Source organism: Syngnathoides biaculeatus, chromosome 13 (genome assembly GCF_019802595.1).
Source record: "Syngnathoides biaculeatus isolate LvHL_M chromosome 13, ASM1980259v1, whole genome shotgun sequence".
In the NCBI taxonomy this organism is placed as follows: domain Eukaryota; kingdom Metazoa; phylum Chordata; class Actinopteri; order Syngnathiformes; family Syngnathidae; genus Syngnathoides; species Syngnathoides biaculeatus.
The window spans coordinates 2,303,567-2,316,855 of record NC_084652.1 but is presented as its reverse complement, the minus strand read 5'-3'; the positions used below and the strand labels follow the sequence as shown (position 1 = coordinate 2,316,855).

The 13,289-nt window shown below is 45.7% G+C and overlaps 1 protein-coding gene across 8 annotated transcripts in view; it reads right to left on the bottom strand.

The window, feature by feature from the left end:
• The window catches only part of si:ch211-241e1.3 (laminin subunit alpha-3), an 84,636-nt gene that overhangs the window by 63,920 nt on the left and 7,427 nt on the right, over nt 1-13,289 (bottom strand). For all 8 annotated transcript variants that reach the window (XM_061838559.1, XM_061838562.1, XM_061838563.1 and 5 more), the window contains exons 3-6: nt 2,139-2,256; nt 1,939-2,057; nt 1,665-1,835; nt 55-155 (exon numbers count right to left, since the gene is read on the bottom strand). In XM_061838559.1, coding sequence (XP_061694543.1) covers nt 55-155; nt 1,665-1,835; nt 1,939-2,057; nt 2,139-2,256 — 509 coding nt within the window. The remainder of the gene's footprint in view (nt 1-54; nt 156-1,664; nt 1,836-1,938; nt 2,058-2,138; nt 2,257-13,289) is intronic.

The following is a 13,289-nucleotide window of genomic DNA, read 5'->3' as shown; positions in this document are numbered from 1 at the left end:
GGCCGAAGTGCGCTGAGGGGTGAACAATTTTGTTATTTTCGAAGGATGACTTACTTGTTTGGGTTTTCCGGGTCGCCGCCGGCCCCGCACGCCCGAGCGTGACCGTGACACACGCAGCGCCCGCCGATGCTGACGTCTTTGATGCTGTAGTAGTACTGCACACAAATACGACAATTCAGTCATCTGGCTCGGTTGCTCGGCAGCAGGACGTGACCACGCGCTGAGTTTTATGGGCTGACTCAGTGCAACATGATAGAATCATCAACACCCGGCGACACGTAACTCATTTCAACTCCGCGTGGCAAAATAAAGAAAAGTTATAAAGATTATTCCGTTAGATACATTTGTATGATTCATGTTGCGAGGTGCTTCGCAAGATATGACAACACTTAGTGCGACTGGTATTCGAAAACTGGCCACTATTAAGTGCAGCGAAAAAGTCAGTAAAGTACCGTAATTCGCGGCCTGCAGAGCGCACCTGGTTATAAACATCACCCAGTACATTTGTAAAGGAAATACCATTTGGTACATACGTAAGCCGCAAGTGCCCACATTGAAAGGCGAGATATTTACAAAAAAAGACGGTACACAGAGTTTAATGCTAACGGTAACGCTAGCGCCGCGCCAACAAGGCCGGTTATAAAAAACATAACAGTTAAAATCACTGAGACGCAGCAATAAGACGCTAGCGCGGCGCTAACAGGGCCGGACCGGTAAAAGTCACTACCTCGGCACATAAATTCCACCGGTCTCACTCTTACCTTTTCCGCTCGAAAGCCCCCATGCGGCAAAAAAATACCCCCATCACCGCATAAACCGCAGGGTTGAGAACGTGTGAAAAAAGGTCGCAGCTCATAGGCCGGAAATTACGTACGTAAGTACTTAAAAATAAGAGAAGTAAAAATAAAACAAATGCCGTAATTTCCGGCTTATAAGACTTTTTTCCACACGCTTTCAACCCTGCGTCTTATGCGGTGATGCGGCTGATTTGTGCATTTCTTCTAATGGCTGCAAGGGGGCACTCGAGCGGAAAAGGCAAGAGTGAGACCGGGGGAATATATGTGCCGAGGAAGTGATTTATACCGGCATGTTTTTTTTTTTTTTTTTTTTTTTTTAAAACCGGGCCTGTTAGTGCTGCGGTAGCGTTAGCGCTGTGCTACTGTGTTGCTACAGTGTAGGTGTTGTGGCTTTTTTTACTGGTATGTTTTTTTTTTTTCCCCCATACCAGCCCTCCTCATGCTACCGTGTTGTTGCTATATTAAGCTAAGATAAGGTATTAAAACTTTGAGAACTCGTTCTGTGTACCGTCTTTCTTTGTAAATATCATGTTTCAATGCGGCTTATGTATGTACCAAATGGTATTTCCTTTACAAATGTACTGGGTGAGGCTTATAATCAGGTGCGCTCCGTAGGCCGGAAATTACGGTACATAAAAAATATGACTGCACTGCAACATACTGGGACACCTCATTGGATTGACATCATCCCTCGTTACGTCAAATGTCAACATTTTTTCATCAATTATCTCCGAGAAATGTCTTTCCATATTGTATGATGCACAACTGGGACTCGACAGTAGAAAAACCCGGGCGCCGGCCACCGTGGCGGAATGCAAAAATGTTCCCAACGGGATCGTGCGGGTGGAGCCGCGAACGTGGACTCACCCTGCGCGTGACGGTCGGGTCTCGCTGGGCCTTGGAGATGAGGTGACCCAGCAGGGTGTTGGTGCGCAGGAACCGCAGCCGCACGTTGGTGGCCCTGGTGAAGCTCTGCAGCACGGGCGAGCGGGTGAAGTCGCGGGCGCCTGGGCGACCGTTGATCAAGGACACCACGATCTGCAAAAGGTTTTGTTTTTCAGCACTTTTGCACCCCCCCCCCCCCCCAAAAAAAAAAAAGCGGTACAGTAAAGCTCGATTTTCTTCGGCGACGACGGTTCACCTCTCCGTTCTCCAAAGGGACGATTCTGGAATAGTCCGTGACGCAGAGCTGATCGTCGTCGTTGACGAGTCGAGCGTTTGGTTGCTTTCCGAACCTTTCGATGCACTCGCGCTTTGACTCTTTGTGCGGACAAACAATGTTATTATTATTATTATTTTTTTTTTTTTTTACTGATTGCGGTTGCTGGTACATTTACTTACGCGCAAAATACTGCCAGGCGTCGAAGGTCCTCCCGTTGTCCACGGAGCGTTCCAGCACCCACAGGTCGGGTCGCGGGGAATTTGCAAACTTTATGATGACGTACGCGACATGAAATAGCTAAAACGAGACAAAAATTGAAAAAAATGGTGAAAATTAACGTGTACGTTTTTAATCGGTCAGCGGGTAACGATTGAGGATTCACTGGTAAGCGTTTTGATTTTCTCTTTATGGTTTTTGACAACATGTGGACAAAAGTGTCTTTGGTGAGTCAATAAAAGCAGCAGATTCCCCAAAAAGTTCAACTCCAGCCCACATGATCTGCAGCCTGAAGGCTTTTATCGCTGCGCCTCATCAAAAGCAGACATTATGTCTGCGATTGTTTCTGGCAAAGCGGAGATTTCTATTTGGTCTGCGGGGCGCCGTCGACGAGCAGGCGGCATCGGCTCGGCGCGATCCGCCGCTAACTCGTCAAAGCCGTCTTTGTTCCAGACCCCGCGTGGATCTTCCGGTCCCGACTGGAAAACGTCACCGACACTTGACCGCCGGCTGGGGTACTCGAGTAGATCTTTGATGTCACGACACCGTCCCAAATCGATATTTCACACGTACGCCACGGCGGCGCCGTCGGGCTCAAGCCGGAATATCGCGTGCTGCTTTATTTGGAGACGTTTGTTCGGAAGATCATTCTCGGTGCGTCCGGGGGCAGGCCCGCACTCGTCGCGCATCCGTCGGCGCTTTGATGAAAAACCCAGCAGGCGGGTTTTTGTTTGTTTTGAAGGAGAGCTACTTTCAAACTCTTTCCAGGTGGCTTCATGCCGTCTTGAAATTGCGTTTGTCAAAACACCCCAGGAATCAAAATCTGCAGTGCACTTCAGACACCCTTTTTCTTGACCGTCTTAATTAGTTTTAAAAAAAATATTCATTTTTAACTTTTGGGTTTTTTTCCCCCATTCATCCATTGTCCAAGCTGCTTATCCTCACAAGGGCTGCGGGAGTGCCATAGGCTTTCCCGGGGCTAAAATTGGGTGATGGACAGACTACACCCCGAACTGGTCACTAATCAGTCGCAGGGCGCATATCGTCACATTCACTGAGGGGGATTTTATCCGACGCTGCCTGCGCCAAAGTCAGGCAAGCGTAGCACCATTTTTTAAAAATAACATTTTCCTTTTGTTTGTTTGTTTTTTTTCTTTTTTGGAGGGTGTAACCAACCCTGAAAATGCTTTTTGTTTGTTTCTTTCACTTTCGGGGTACAAAAATAAATACAATCGCTGTATGTGCTGCTTATTACAACTGCCGTCGCGTCTCTAAAACAGTTTCCAGTTTTTGTCTCACCGTTTCTTCGCAAAGGGCGGAGCTTGCTGCAGCGCACCTGCTGGCAATTATAAACGCAGCTGATGATAAATATGTACAGCAGTGACAAAATGGAGTTGTCGGATTGTAACGCTTGCTTACTACCACTGCCATCGCCATTTGCGGATTCTTGCGGTGGAGATTTTTCCGAGTTCTGAATATCTGAAGGACTTGCGCGTTTACTTTCCTTCATCGAGAGCAACTTTATACAAGCTGCAGCCATCCATTTTCTTAGCCGCTTATCCTCACAAGGGTCGCGGGGAGTGCTGGAGCTTATCCCAGCTGTCAACGGGAAAGAAGGGGTGGGGGGGTACACCTGAACCGGTTGCCAGCCAATCGCAGGAGCATATCGAGACAAAACAGCATCACTCACAAATCAGACCTAGGGGCAATTTAGAGTCTCCAATGAATGCATGTTTTTGGGATGTGGGAGGAAACCCACGCAGGCACCGGGAGAACATGCAAAGTCCACACAGGGAGGGCTGGGATCCAGGCCTGGTTCTCCAAACTGTGAGGCCAACGCTTTCCAGCAAATTGGAAGTACCTTGGGCCAATTGACTCCCAATGAGTTTTCCTCCACCCCAAAGATGTTTGATGCAATTCTTAACCATCCAACCATAAGTTTGTGAAGAGCAGGAAAGGACCTTCCCGGAACCAGAAGCGTAGATTTGTCCAAAGGGTCTTGGAAAGATGAGGATGTAACATTCGATCTCATCCTAATTGATGGATTCATTAATTGATAAAGTGCGAGTCGCCATACTTTTGTCCACATCAGACTGACTTCGAAAGACACGCGGGCTCCGGCTTTGTTTCAAAAATGCGTGTTTAGACTGGCCGAGCACAGTCAGCGGGACGGAAATGAAAGCAGGCGATGTCACATCAGGGTTGCCTCTTATCCTGAAAGATTCCTCGCAAAGTCACCGGCATCAACAACACGGCCTCGGTTTGCCTATTTACGAGTTTCCGCGTGAGGCTGGACGCGTAAATTCTGCCGAGCTCTAATGCAGCGCAACCTAAACAGAACCGCGTTGATTAAAGGACGCCGATGAGACTCTGGAGCCCGGACTTGTGGTTTACATCTTAATCCGTCGCGCAGAGGAGATTTTCACCGGCGTGAGTTACGGCTGGCTGGACGGGGGCATTAGGAGCCGGCGGGAATGTGGCGCTACGCTCGGAATTTCAGACGGAGCCGCGTGCCAGCCGGCACGTCTCTGACCCACCCCGAGTGGCCCCCTCTGAAACTTTTCCCGATGCCGGTTGGGTAGCCCCCCTTCAAAGCTCCGCTTCTATTTTCAGATCTAAAGTTTGTCTGCGCTCGTCTGTTTGCCCATCCTGTTGCGCGGACGGAGTTTTTTCCCCGATTAGCTCGTGGGGGGGGGGGGGGCACTCCCAGCGTGGCGGGAGGTCAAGTGAGGTTGAAAAAAAGAAAAGACCTTCCCAAAAACGCTTCACTCTGTTAAACTACAACAGATTCACACTGCAGGTCCAAGTCCTTTATTTCGGATTAATTCGTCCCCAGCTAGTGCAGATGTTGCTTCATCGATCGTGTTGAGTTGTGTCGTTAGATTTGTATGATTAATGTTGCAAGGTGCTTCGCAAGATATGACAACACTTCGTGCAGCTAGTATTCGAAAAACTGGCCACTATTAAGTCCAGCGAAAAACTCAGTAAAGTAACCGCAATTTCCGGCCTACAGAGCGCACCTGCTTATAAGCCTCACCAAGTACATTTGTAAAGGAAATACCATTTGGTACACACATAAGCCGCACCCGTGTAAAAGCCGCATTGAAACACGAGATATTTACAAAGAAAGACGGTACACAGAGAGTTTAACGCTTTAAAAAAAAACTGTGAAAATCACTAAGACACAGCAATAACACGCTTGCGCAGCACTAACAGGCCCGGACCGGTAAAAGTCACTTCATCGGAACATACATTCCACCGGTCTCACTCTTACATTTTCCGCTAGAGTGCCCCCTTGCGGCCGTTAGAAAAAAAAATGCACAAATTAGCCGCATCACCGCATAAACCGCAGGGTTGAAAGCGTGTGGAAAAAATGCGGTGATGCGGCTAATTTGTGCATTTTTTTCTAACCGCCGCGAGGGAGCACTCAAACAGAAAAGGTAAGATTGGTGGAATATATGTGCTGAGGAAGTGACTTTTACCGGTATGTTTTTTTTTTTTAACTGGCCCTGTTAGTGCTGCGCTAGTGTTAGTACTGTGCTTCCAGTGATTTTTACCGGTATATATATATTTTTTTTTTTGCTATGTTGAGCTAAGCTAAGGTATCAAAACTTTGAAAACTCTGTGTACCGTCTTTCTTTGTAAATATCTTGTGTTTCAATGCAGCTTTTACACAGGTGTGGCTTATGTATGGACCACTTGGTATTCCTTTTTCATTCGAGTCGCGGTGCGTTGGGCATGTTGGTTTGTTACACTCGCGTGAGAAAGCAGAGCAACAGCCAGCGATAGATATTTCACAACCGTAACGCACGACACAATGGACACGCTGACAAAAGAGCTGCTGTCAGCCACGGTTCACAAGCAGGCACTCACACGTCCCCACAGGTAGGGGTACAGTATTTTCTGTCATGAGCTTGCAATTTTTTGCGTGTTTTCAAATTCGTCAACGGTGTTTTTACCTGTTTAAATGGCTTTAACGATGTGGGTTAGGTGCTTGAGGATGATCCCCTCCCTCTATGAGACTCAGAAAGTCCCCAAAACAATAAAAAAAAACCCATCCAACAAAACAAAATAGAACATTGCCCCTCCCCATCAATTAATTAATTAAATTTACCAAATTTAGACATGTCCAATTAACCAAATTATGTGTGCCTCACTTCTACCCGTTTAATTCGATTTCTATTCGGACTGACCTCCAAATTTAGGCATATTCAATTGTATAGTTTAGTTTAGTAAGTAGCTTGGCAAAGTTTCGTTTTATAAATAATTAATTATATAATTAAAGAATTGATAAATTCAATAACATCGAATCCCACCCCCATTTAATTGTTCCCAGCAAGTAAGCGTTTCGGCTGGTTAAGCCTTCATCAGGCGCTGCTTACTCTCCCCAGTGCATGTTGACCCCTCGATGTCCAAAAGATGTATGAGAGAAAAAACAAAAAAGACACATTCGTTAAATTTAAACAAGTAAGTATGCTTTTAAGAATTTGTGTAGCCAATGTTCCAACTTATGCATTCCATCCAACTTCCAGAATTGCCATTTTTTCCCGTCCAACCTCCAAAATAGAACTAAGATGAGGGAAAGAGAATCAGGAAAAGGGTAAATGGATTCAAGGTCGGGATTAGGGTTAGGGTAACGGGATCGGGAAAAAGGTAAGTGGACTTCGGGTAAGGATAGGGTTGAGGGACAGGGGATCGGAAAACGGTAAGTTAAGGTTAGGATTTAGGGCTCGGGATACAGGTAAGTAAAATTATGGTTAGGGAAAGGTTAGGGTAAGGGGTAGTGAGTCTATTTCTAGACAAGCTTCCACTAAGGACCACCACCTGGTATCCACCAAGTACTATCAACACAACACCAAATTTCTATCCTCTATTTTTTGACAACTGATCCTGGAAGTGCCACCAGGTAGACCCTTCTATATTTTTGTCTGTGGGGGAATCAAACCCGACTTAATTTCTTAGTAGAGAACAATACATCAGTAGAAAGACAACATTTTTAGCAAGGCTACTCAAGAACTGATAACGAAATAAGGTAATTGTAATTAATAGAGTTCGGTTTAAGGGGTAAAGCTCTGAATACATGCTAAAAATGATATGTTCTCGCTACATGATGACACAACACGTCTGGAGCTTTAGCGATACGCTAAATCTGTGTGGTTCCTGCACTACTTGGCCACCATGAAAGTGGACTTTCATGATGAAAAAAAAACGTGTCCACAACTTTACTCGGATTCTCAACCAAACTGAAAAGAATGACATTTTACAACCGGCAGTTTCACGCTCGGTGTAGGTCATAAAACGATGACGATAATGCTGCAATGACACCATTTATGGTATCTCGGAAGATTATTATACCAAGTAAGAATCCTAACAGCTTTACTGTCATTTCATGCGAACCTAACCTACATGATTAATTGCTGATGTGATGCAGAGCAACAGCTGACGTATCTGACATACCTTTGATATCCCTTTGAAATATTTGAGCATATCTGTGTGTCATTCTCATTCCCAGATGATTAAAGTGCACTCAAGAGTTATTTTGGAGGTCAGCGAGCGAGGCAGGAGGAGCCGGCACGCCGAACTTCACACCTCGGGGGCGCTCGTTTATCGCAGCACATAAACAGGCCGTGAGCTGTCGGTGCTCGATTATTCACAAACGATAACGCAAATATACACTTGGCATGTCGGGGGGGGCGACCACTCTGGGAATGTTGTGACAGCGTACGAAGCTTTACACTTACAAGGAAGAGAAAATGTTGACTTGGGGGGGGTGAGCGGGGGCTCGTTTTGTCCCGACCTGTCAAGAGGTTAAAGGTTGTCTGGAAGCTTTAAATGTTGTATATGACCCATTTTTATGGGGTGGGGGGGGGGGGGGTCAGGAACCCGAGATGCACGTGCGCGTTAAACAGTTGGGCAGGGCTGACCTGTTTCGACGCAGCCTCGTGCACATTAAGCCTGCTGCCATCGCTCACAAGTTGGGAGGGCGGAGCGACTTTGAAGTGCTTTTCTTTACAAGCTTGTCAACCTATTTAATGCCACGTTTCATTTGCAGCAATACCGATAAAATGTCACGGTTACAATTCCTTGTTCCCATGATTTTTTTTCCATTATTTTAGTTTGGTTACACAACAGTGGACGACTGGTTGGAGCGCAGGTGTCAAAGTCAAGGCCCGGGGGCCAGATCCGGCCCACCACGTGATCTTCTGTGGCCCACGAACCCAAATATAGAGTTTCCATTTCCAGGATTCTTGTAAAAATCTGTACCAAAATTTCAAACTGTTATATATCATAAATGATCAGGTTGAGATAATACAAGCATTTTTGTCTTAGCAAACATGAATAGTTGAAAAACACATTAGCCTTGATTTCTGATTCTGGTTCATAAATTCAATATGTAAACATGATGAAATGATTAAACATTTTTATTGTTTCACAGTCAAACCCGCCCACTGAGGAGAACCCTGAACTCCAACGTGACCCACGAGAGAAATGAGTTTGACACCGCTGGGTTAGATTGTCAGCCTCACAGTTCTGGGGACCGCGGATCAAATCTCGGTGCTGCCTGAGTGGACTTTGTGTGTTCACCCCGGGGCTGTGTGAGTTTTCTCTGGGCATCATAAATGGGTTTTGCAAAGAACAGCCTAGCCGATAGGTGACAAAAACATCTGCAAATAGGCAAAATTGTGACTGACAAAGACTTGGATTAATTGGATATAAAGTTGGATCTCTCATATTGGCTCTCTTGGTTGTTTTTAATGCTTCTTTGCTAAATGTGATGCAATCAAGAGGCCCGTTGGGAGCCATGGAAACTTTTGCTATGATGTGATGCAATCAAGTTACATCGGGTGCCGCGGAAACACCAGACAAGGACGCAGCAGTCGACGTAAAGACTGACGATCTCGAGAAGATGACGAAGACGTTGACATATTTTTGTCACAGTTGCTTTGTTTGTCACGTTTGCTTTGCTGTGATGTGGACCGCGCTAAGGAATAAAAAGGAGGATTCGTGGAAATGTGCTCAGAACGGGTTGGAGATTGCCAAAGAGACACATCCCACGTTCTCCTCGCGAGTACAGTTTCCTCTTGTCTTCCTTCCTTGGGAAATTGTGCTTTAAATGTCGTGGTTGCGTCAGCCTGGCTATCACGGGATGCTATATCACAGCAAAACGTTGCTGACTAAGCAAAAAGCTGTGTCAACCTGACACAAAGAGAAAATTTGCAAATAACGACTTAATTGTACTGTCGTGATTTCCGATGGGGAAATAGTTTCCAAAATGAAATGGGAACAAGTGTCACGGATTGTCTTGCCACTGTTTCTGCATCTTTTCTAGCTCCACTCGCGACGAAGTAGTCAAGAAGCCACAGCACGGGCACAACAGATGCATGAGGACTAAGTCTACTTGGACTGCCTGACACGTACAAGTCCTCAGAGTCTGATGTGACGGCAGAGGAATGCCATTCAAAGAGGAGGCGGCGGCGGATCAGGCCCGGCGGAGTCCTCGCGGCGACAATGCATCAGCGCGACTGGTTGCGTGCGCGCGACAGCTGGACGGCGTTGGGCGGGTGTATTTTTCTCCATGACTCCATTGCGGAATTAGACAGTTGGGCAAACTGTCAGCAGAGCGCTGCGGTCATGGGCGAGAGAAACGGAAATAAATACTGCAGATATGGATCTCGATAAGATTGTCACTGTCTCGTTGCAGAAGTTCGGTTGAAATGTTTTGTAATTTTATCCCTACGTCATATTTCAAAAGAGACACAATCGTCGCAACAGTGATGGCGCAGTGGTACACACGCCTGCTTTTGGTTCCGGGCAGCGTGGGATCGATTCCCGCTCAGTGACGCTGTCGATATCTGCCCTGTGACTGACCGGCGACCGGTTCATGGTTTCGTCTGCCTTTCGCCCGAAGCTAGCCGGGCTAGGTTACAGCTTTCCCGCAACCCTTGTGAGGATAAGCAGCTTGGATGATGACATGACATGACAATCATCACAGCATGCGTGCGTTGGAATACAATCACCCTTTGTCTCATCAAAAAGATCTGCATCTACTATATTTCAAATCATCTCTGAATCAAATGACACACGTTCATAACGACACATAATGATGCTTTTTTTTTTTTTTTTGATATAAAAAGCCCGTTACAGACGGAGAACAAATGCGTCATTATACAAGCACGTCATAGAAACCAGCCAACGATTCCTAAAAGCACAAAGAATTTATTGTATGGAGGCCTGGAAAAAGATGCAAAGATTCCACATTAGCGCATTAGCACTTTGCCACAATGGAGCAGCAGATTTCGGAAGACGCGCAGTCGCCGGTGATGCATTTTCCCAGCCGGCCGTTAACAAACAAACGTAGTAAATATCTGCCACGTTGGCCCGGCGCCCCTGGAAGCCGAGCTAAAGACGGCCGCTTACATCACCGGGGCACGAGGGACCCGTCTCGGGGGTCGCCGCATGAACACAAGCCGTGTGGTTGCAGTGGGACATGTCTCAGAAAGATACAATACTCAATAATAATAATTGGCGAAGTTCCAGCAAAGTAGAAAGTGGCAATATCAACCACCCGTGCGCTTTCTATACTGCTCATCCTCACTAGGGTGAGCCAGAATCAATTGCAGCAGCCGACTTTAGGAGAGAGGCGCGACACGTTCCGGACAGTCCGGCAATCAATCTTGTGAAAAAAATGACTTCCCCGCGATGTTGTATGATTCGTGCATCCATTTTTAATAGTACTTGACCTCATTAGGGTTGGTCTTGTGTTGTTGTTTTTTCCTCAGTTGGGATATAATTGCAAATTAATGTCCTTTATATCAAAAATGATTTGATAGTGTTTTAGTTCATTTCCAAACTTTATGTCTTTGTGTTCATAGCAACACTTTTTGTCCTTCCCCTACGCAAATGTTACCATAGAATCAGCAAAAGAAGTGCTTTTGTTGGTCTTTCCTACAAATTTATCCTGGCAACAAGTGCAGATCTGAAAAGCACCAAGACCACAAAAAGGAATCGGAGCTAATAATGATGATAGTAATAAAGATGACAATAATAATAATAATCCTTGTGGTCGAGTGCTACGATTGATACATTTCTGACTTCTTGGAGGAACTCACCAGTTCCAATTTGAGTCTAAAAAGGGGAATTTGGGTCGGAATTCCACATTCCTGTTCATAATTGGCTGTGAGCTGTCTGAAACTGATAAGAGTCCAAATTAAAGCATTTGCTGTTGCTGGCTGGTGTACTGATGGGAGTCGGTCTAATAAATGTATTTAGCTCTACAATTTCAATCACTAACAGTCACTCACATTTGAAAAATGTACGGGCGTGGTCAGTCATGCCCGCAGATATAAGATTGCGGGCGTCTGTTCTGTTTGTAATTATGAGTGTACACTTTTAAGAGTGGAGGGTGGCGGTGTCAGGTAAAGTAGGAAGTACAAGTAGGCTGAGGAGCAGCTCATTGTTACAGACCGAGTGCTTCCGTGTTTTAAAAAAAGGAATAAATACAATAAAAAAAAAAAAAGATGTCAGGCTGTGGTTCACTGCGCTGGATGGGTTTTCGTGTGCGACGAGTGCGCAATTGCGCAGCTTAGAGGGAACATTGGTCAAGAACACACAAAATAAGCGACGTCTTTCAATACCTATGCATTCCTACTTGGAACTGTGTCTATAAGGTGCTGCGGGGTTGTTTCTTCTTTCAAATCTCCACGCCAAATATATCAGCTCTGTATTTGTGGGGTAAGAAAAGGGTCAGGTAATTTTTTCTTTTGTAACGGCCCGAAAGCACGGAAAGGACGTCGCGCAATCAGGACACAAAAGGGGCCGACGGCGGCAAATTACGTTCACGGCAACTGCGGTGTGAAGTGGAGCCCTGAATGAGGAGAATTGCTCCCCAAATTGCATTCCTGAAAGCGGCTCACTCAGCTGGCCCAAAGCCATTCCCTCTACCTGAACCGAAGCGACCTCTTCTTTCCCACCGAGTGAAAAACAAGCACGCTCCACATCAGCGCTTCCCGGTGGGGGGTAGGAAAAAGGTAACCTTAATTACCAGCAAACCGGAGGCTCTGCAGTCCAACGAAAGCGACAAAAACTCCACATGGGATGCACTTAGGGCACAGGTGTCAAACTCAAGGCGCGGGGGGCCAGATCCGGCCCGCCGCATGATCTTACGTGGCCCGCCGAGGCAAATCGAGAGTATCAATTTCCGTGATTCATGTAAAAATGTGGACCAAAACTTCAAATTGTCATATCATAAATGATAACGTGCTACCAAACATGAACGCACCACCCTTGATTTATGATTTCAAAACTAGTTTGTAAATTGATGACGTCAATATGACGAGATGATTAAATATTTCTAACAGGCTTCTGAGGGGAACTGGAACTGCGATGTGGCCCGTGAGAAAAATGAATATGACACCCCTGGTGTAAAATACCAAATTGACTATGCATATTTTCACCAGCTCTATTGATTTTTTTTTCCATTTGCAATATGTATTCCACAGGTGCTTCTACCTGGTGCAAATCATATGGATCAACTTTCATGATTTTTGCTCAAATCTGTACCAAAATTGAAAATTGTCATATAATAAATGGTAATGTTGAGATATCACGAAGCTTTTTTGTGTTACCAAACAACAATAGTGAGTTCATAAATGTCATACGTAAATATGAAGAGGCGGTTAAAGTTTTTTTTTTTTTTAATAGTTTCACAGTCAGAAGGGCCCTTTGAGGGGAACCGCAAGTAAAACGTGGCCCGCGACGGCCCTGACTTAGGGGAAGGTTGAGTCCAACGTTGGGGAAAAATGTCACAAACGTGACAACAATGTCAACAAGACCCTGCTCACAAGAAACCGTCAATATGACGGAAAAACGCTACAATGCGCCCACGCTCGCTACGAGCTCGGCCGGATTCCCACTGCAGGTGTAAGTGCCGCGTTTTTATTTAAAATTGAGTCGATTGCGGACAGATTTTTGGAGGCTGTCTAATTCCGCTGCCATTTAAAACGTCTAATATCAAATCGTCCTGTGCTTAGCTTCTTGGAAACTGCACAGATAGCGAATTTGCACAAAAACATTTACGCAAGCGACAACACTGGTCAGTGGCAAAATGGAACATA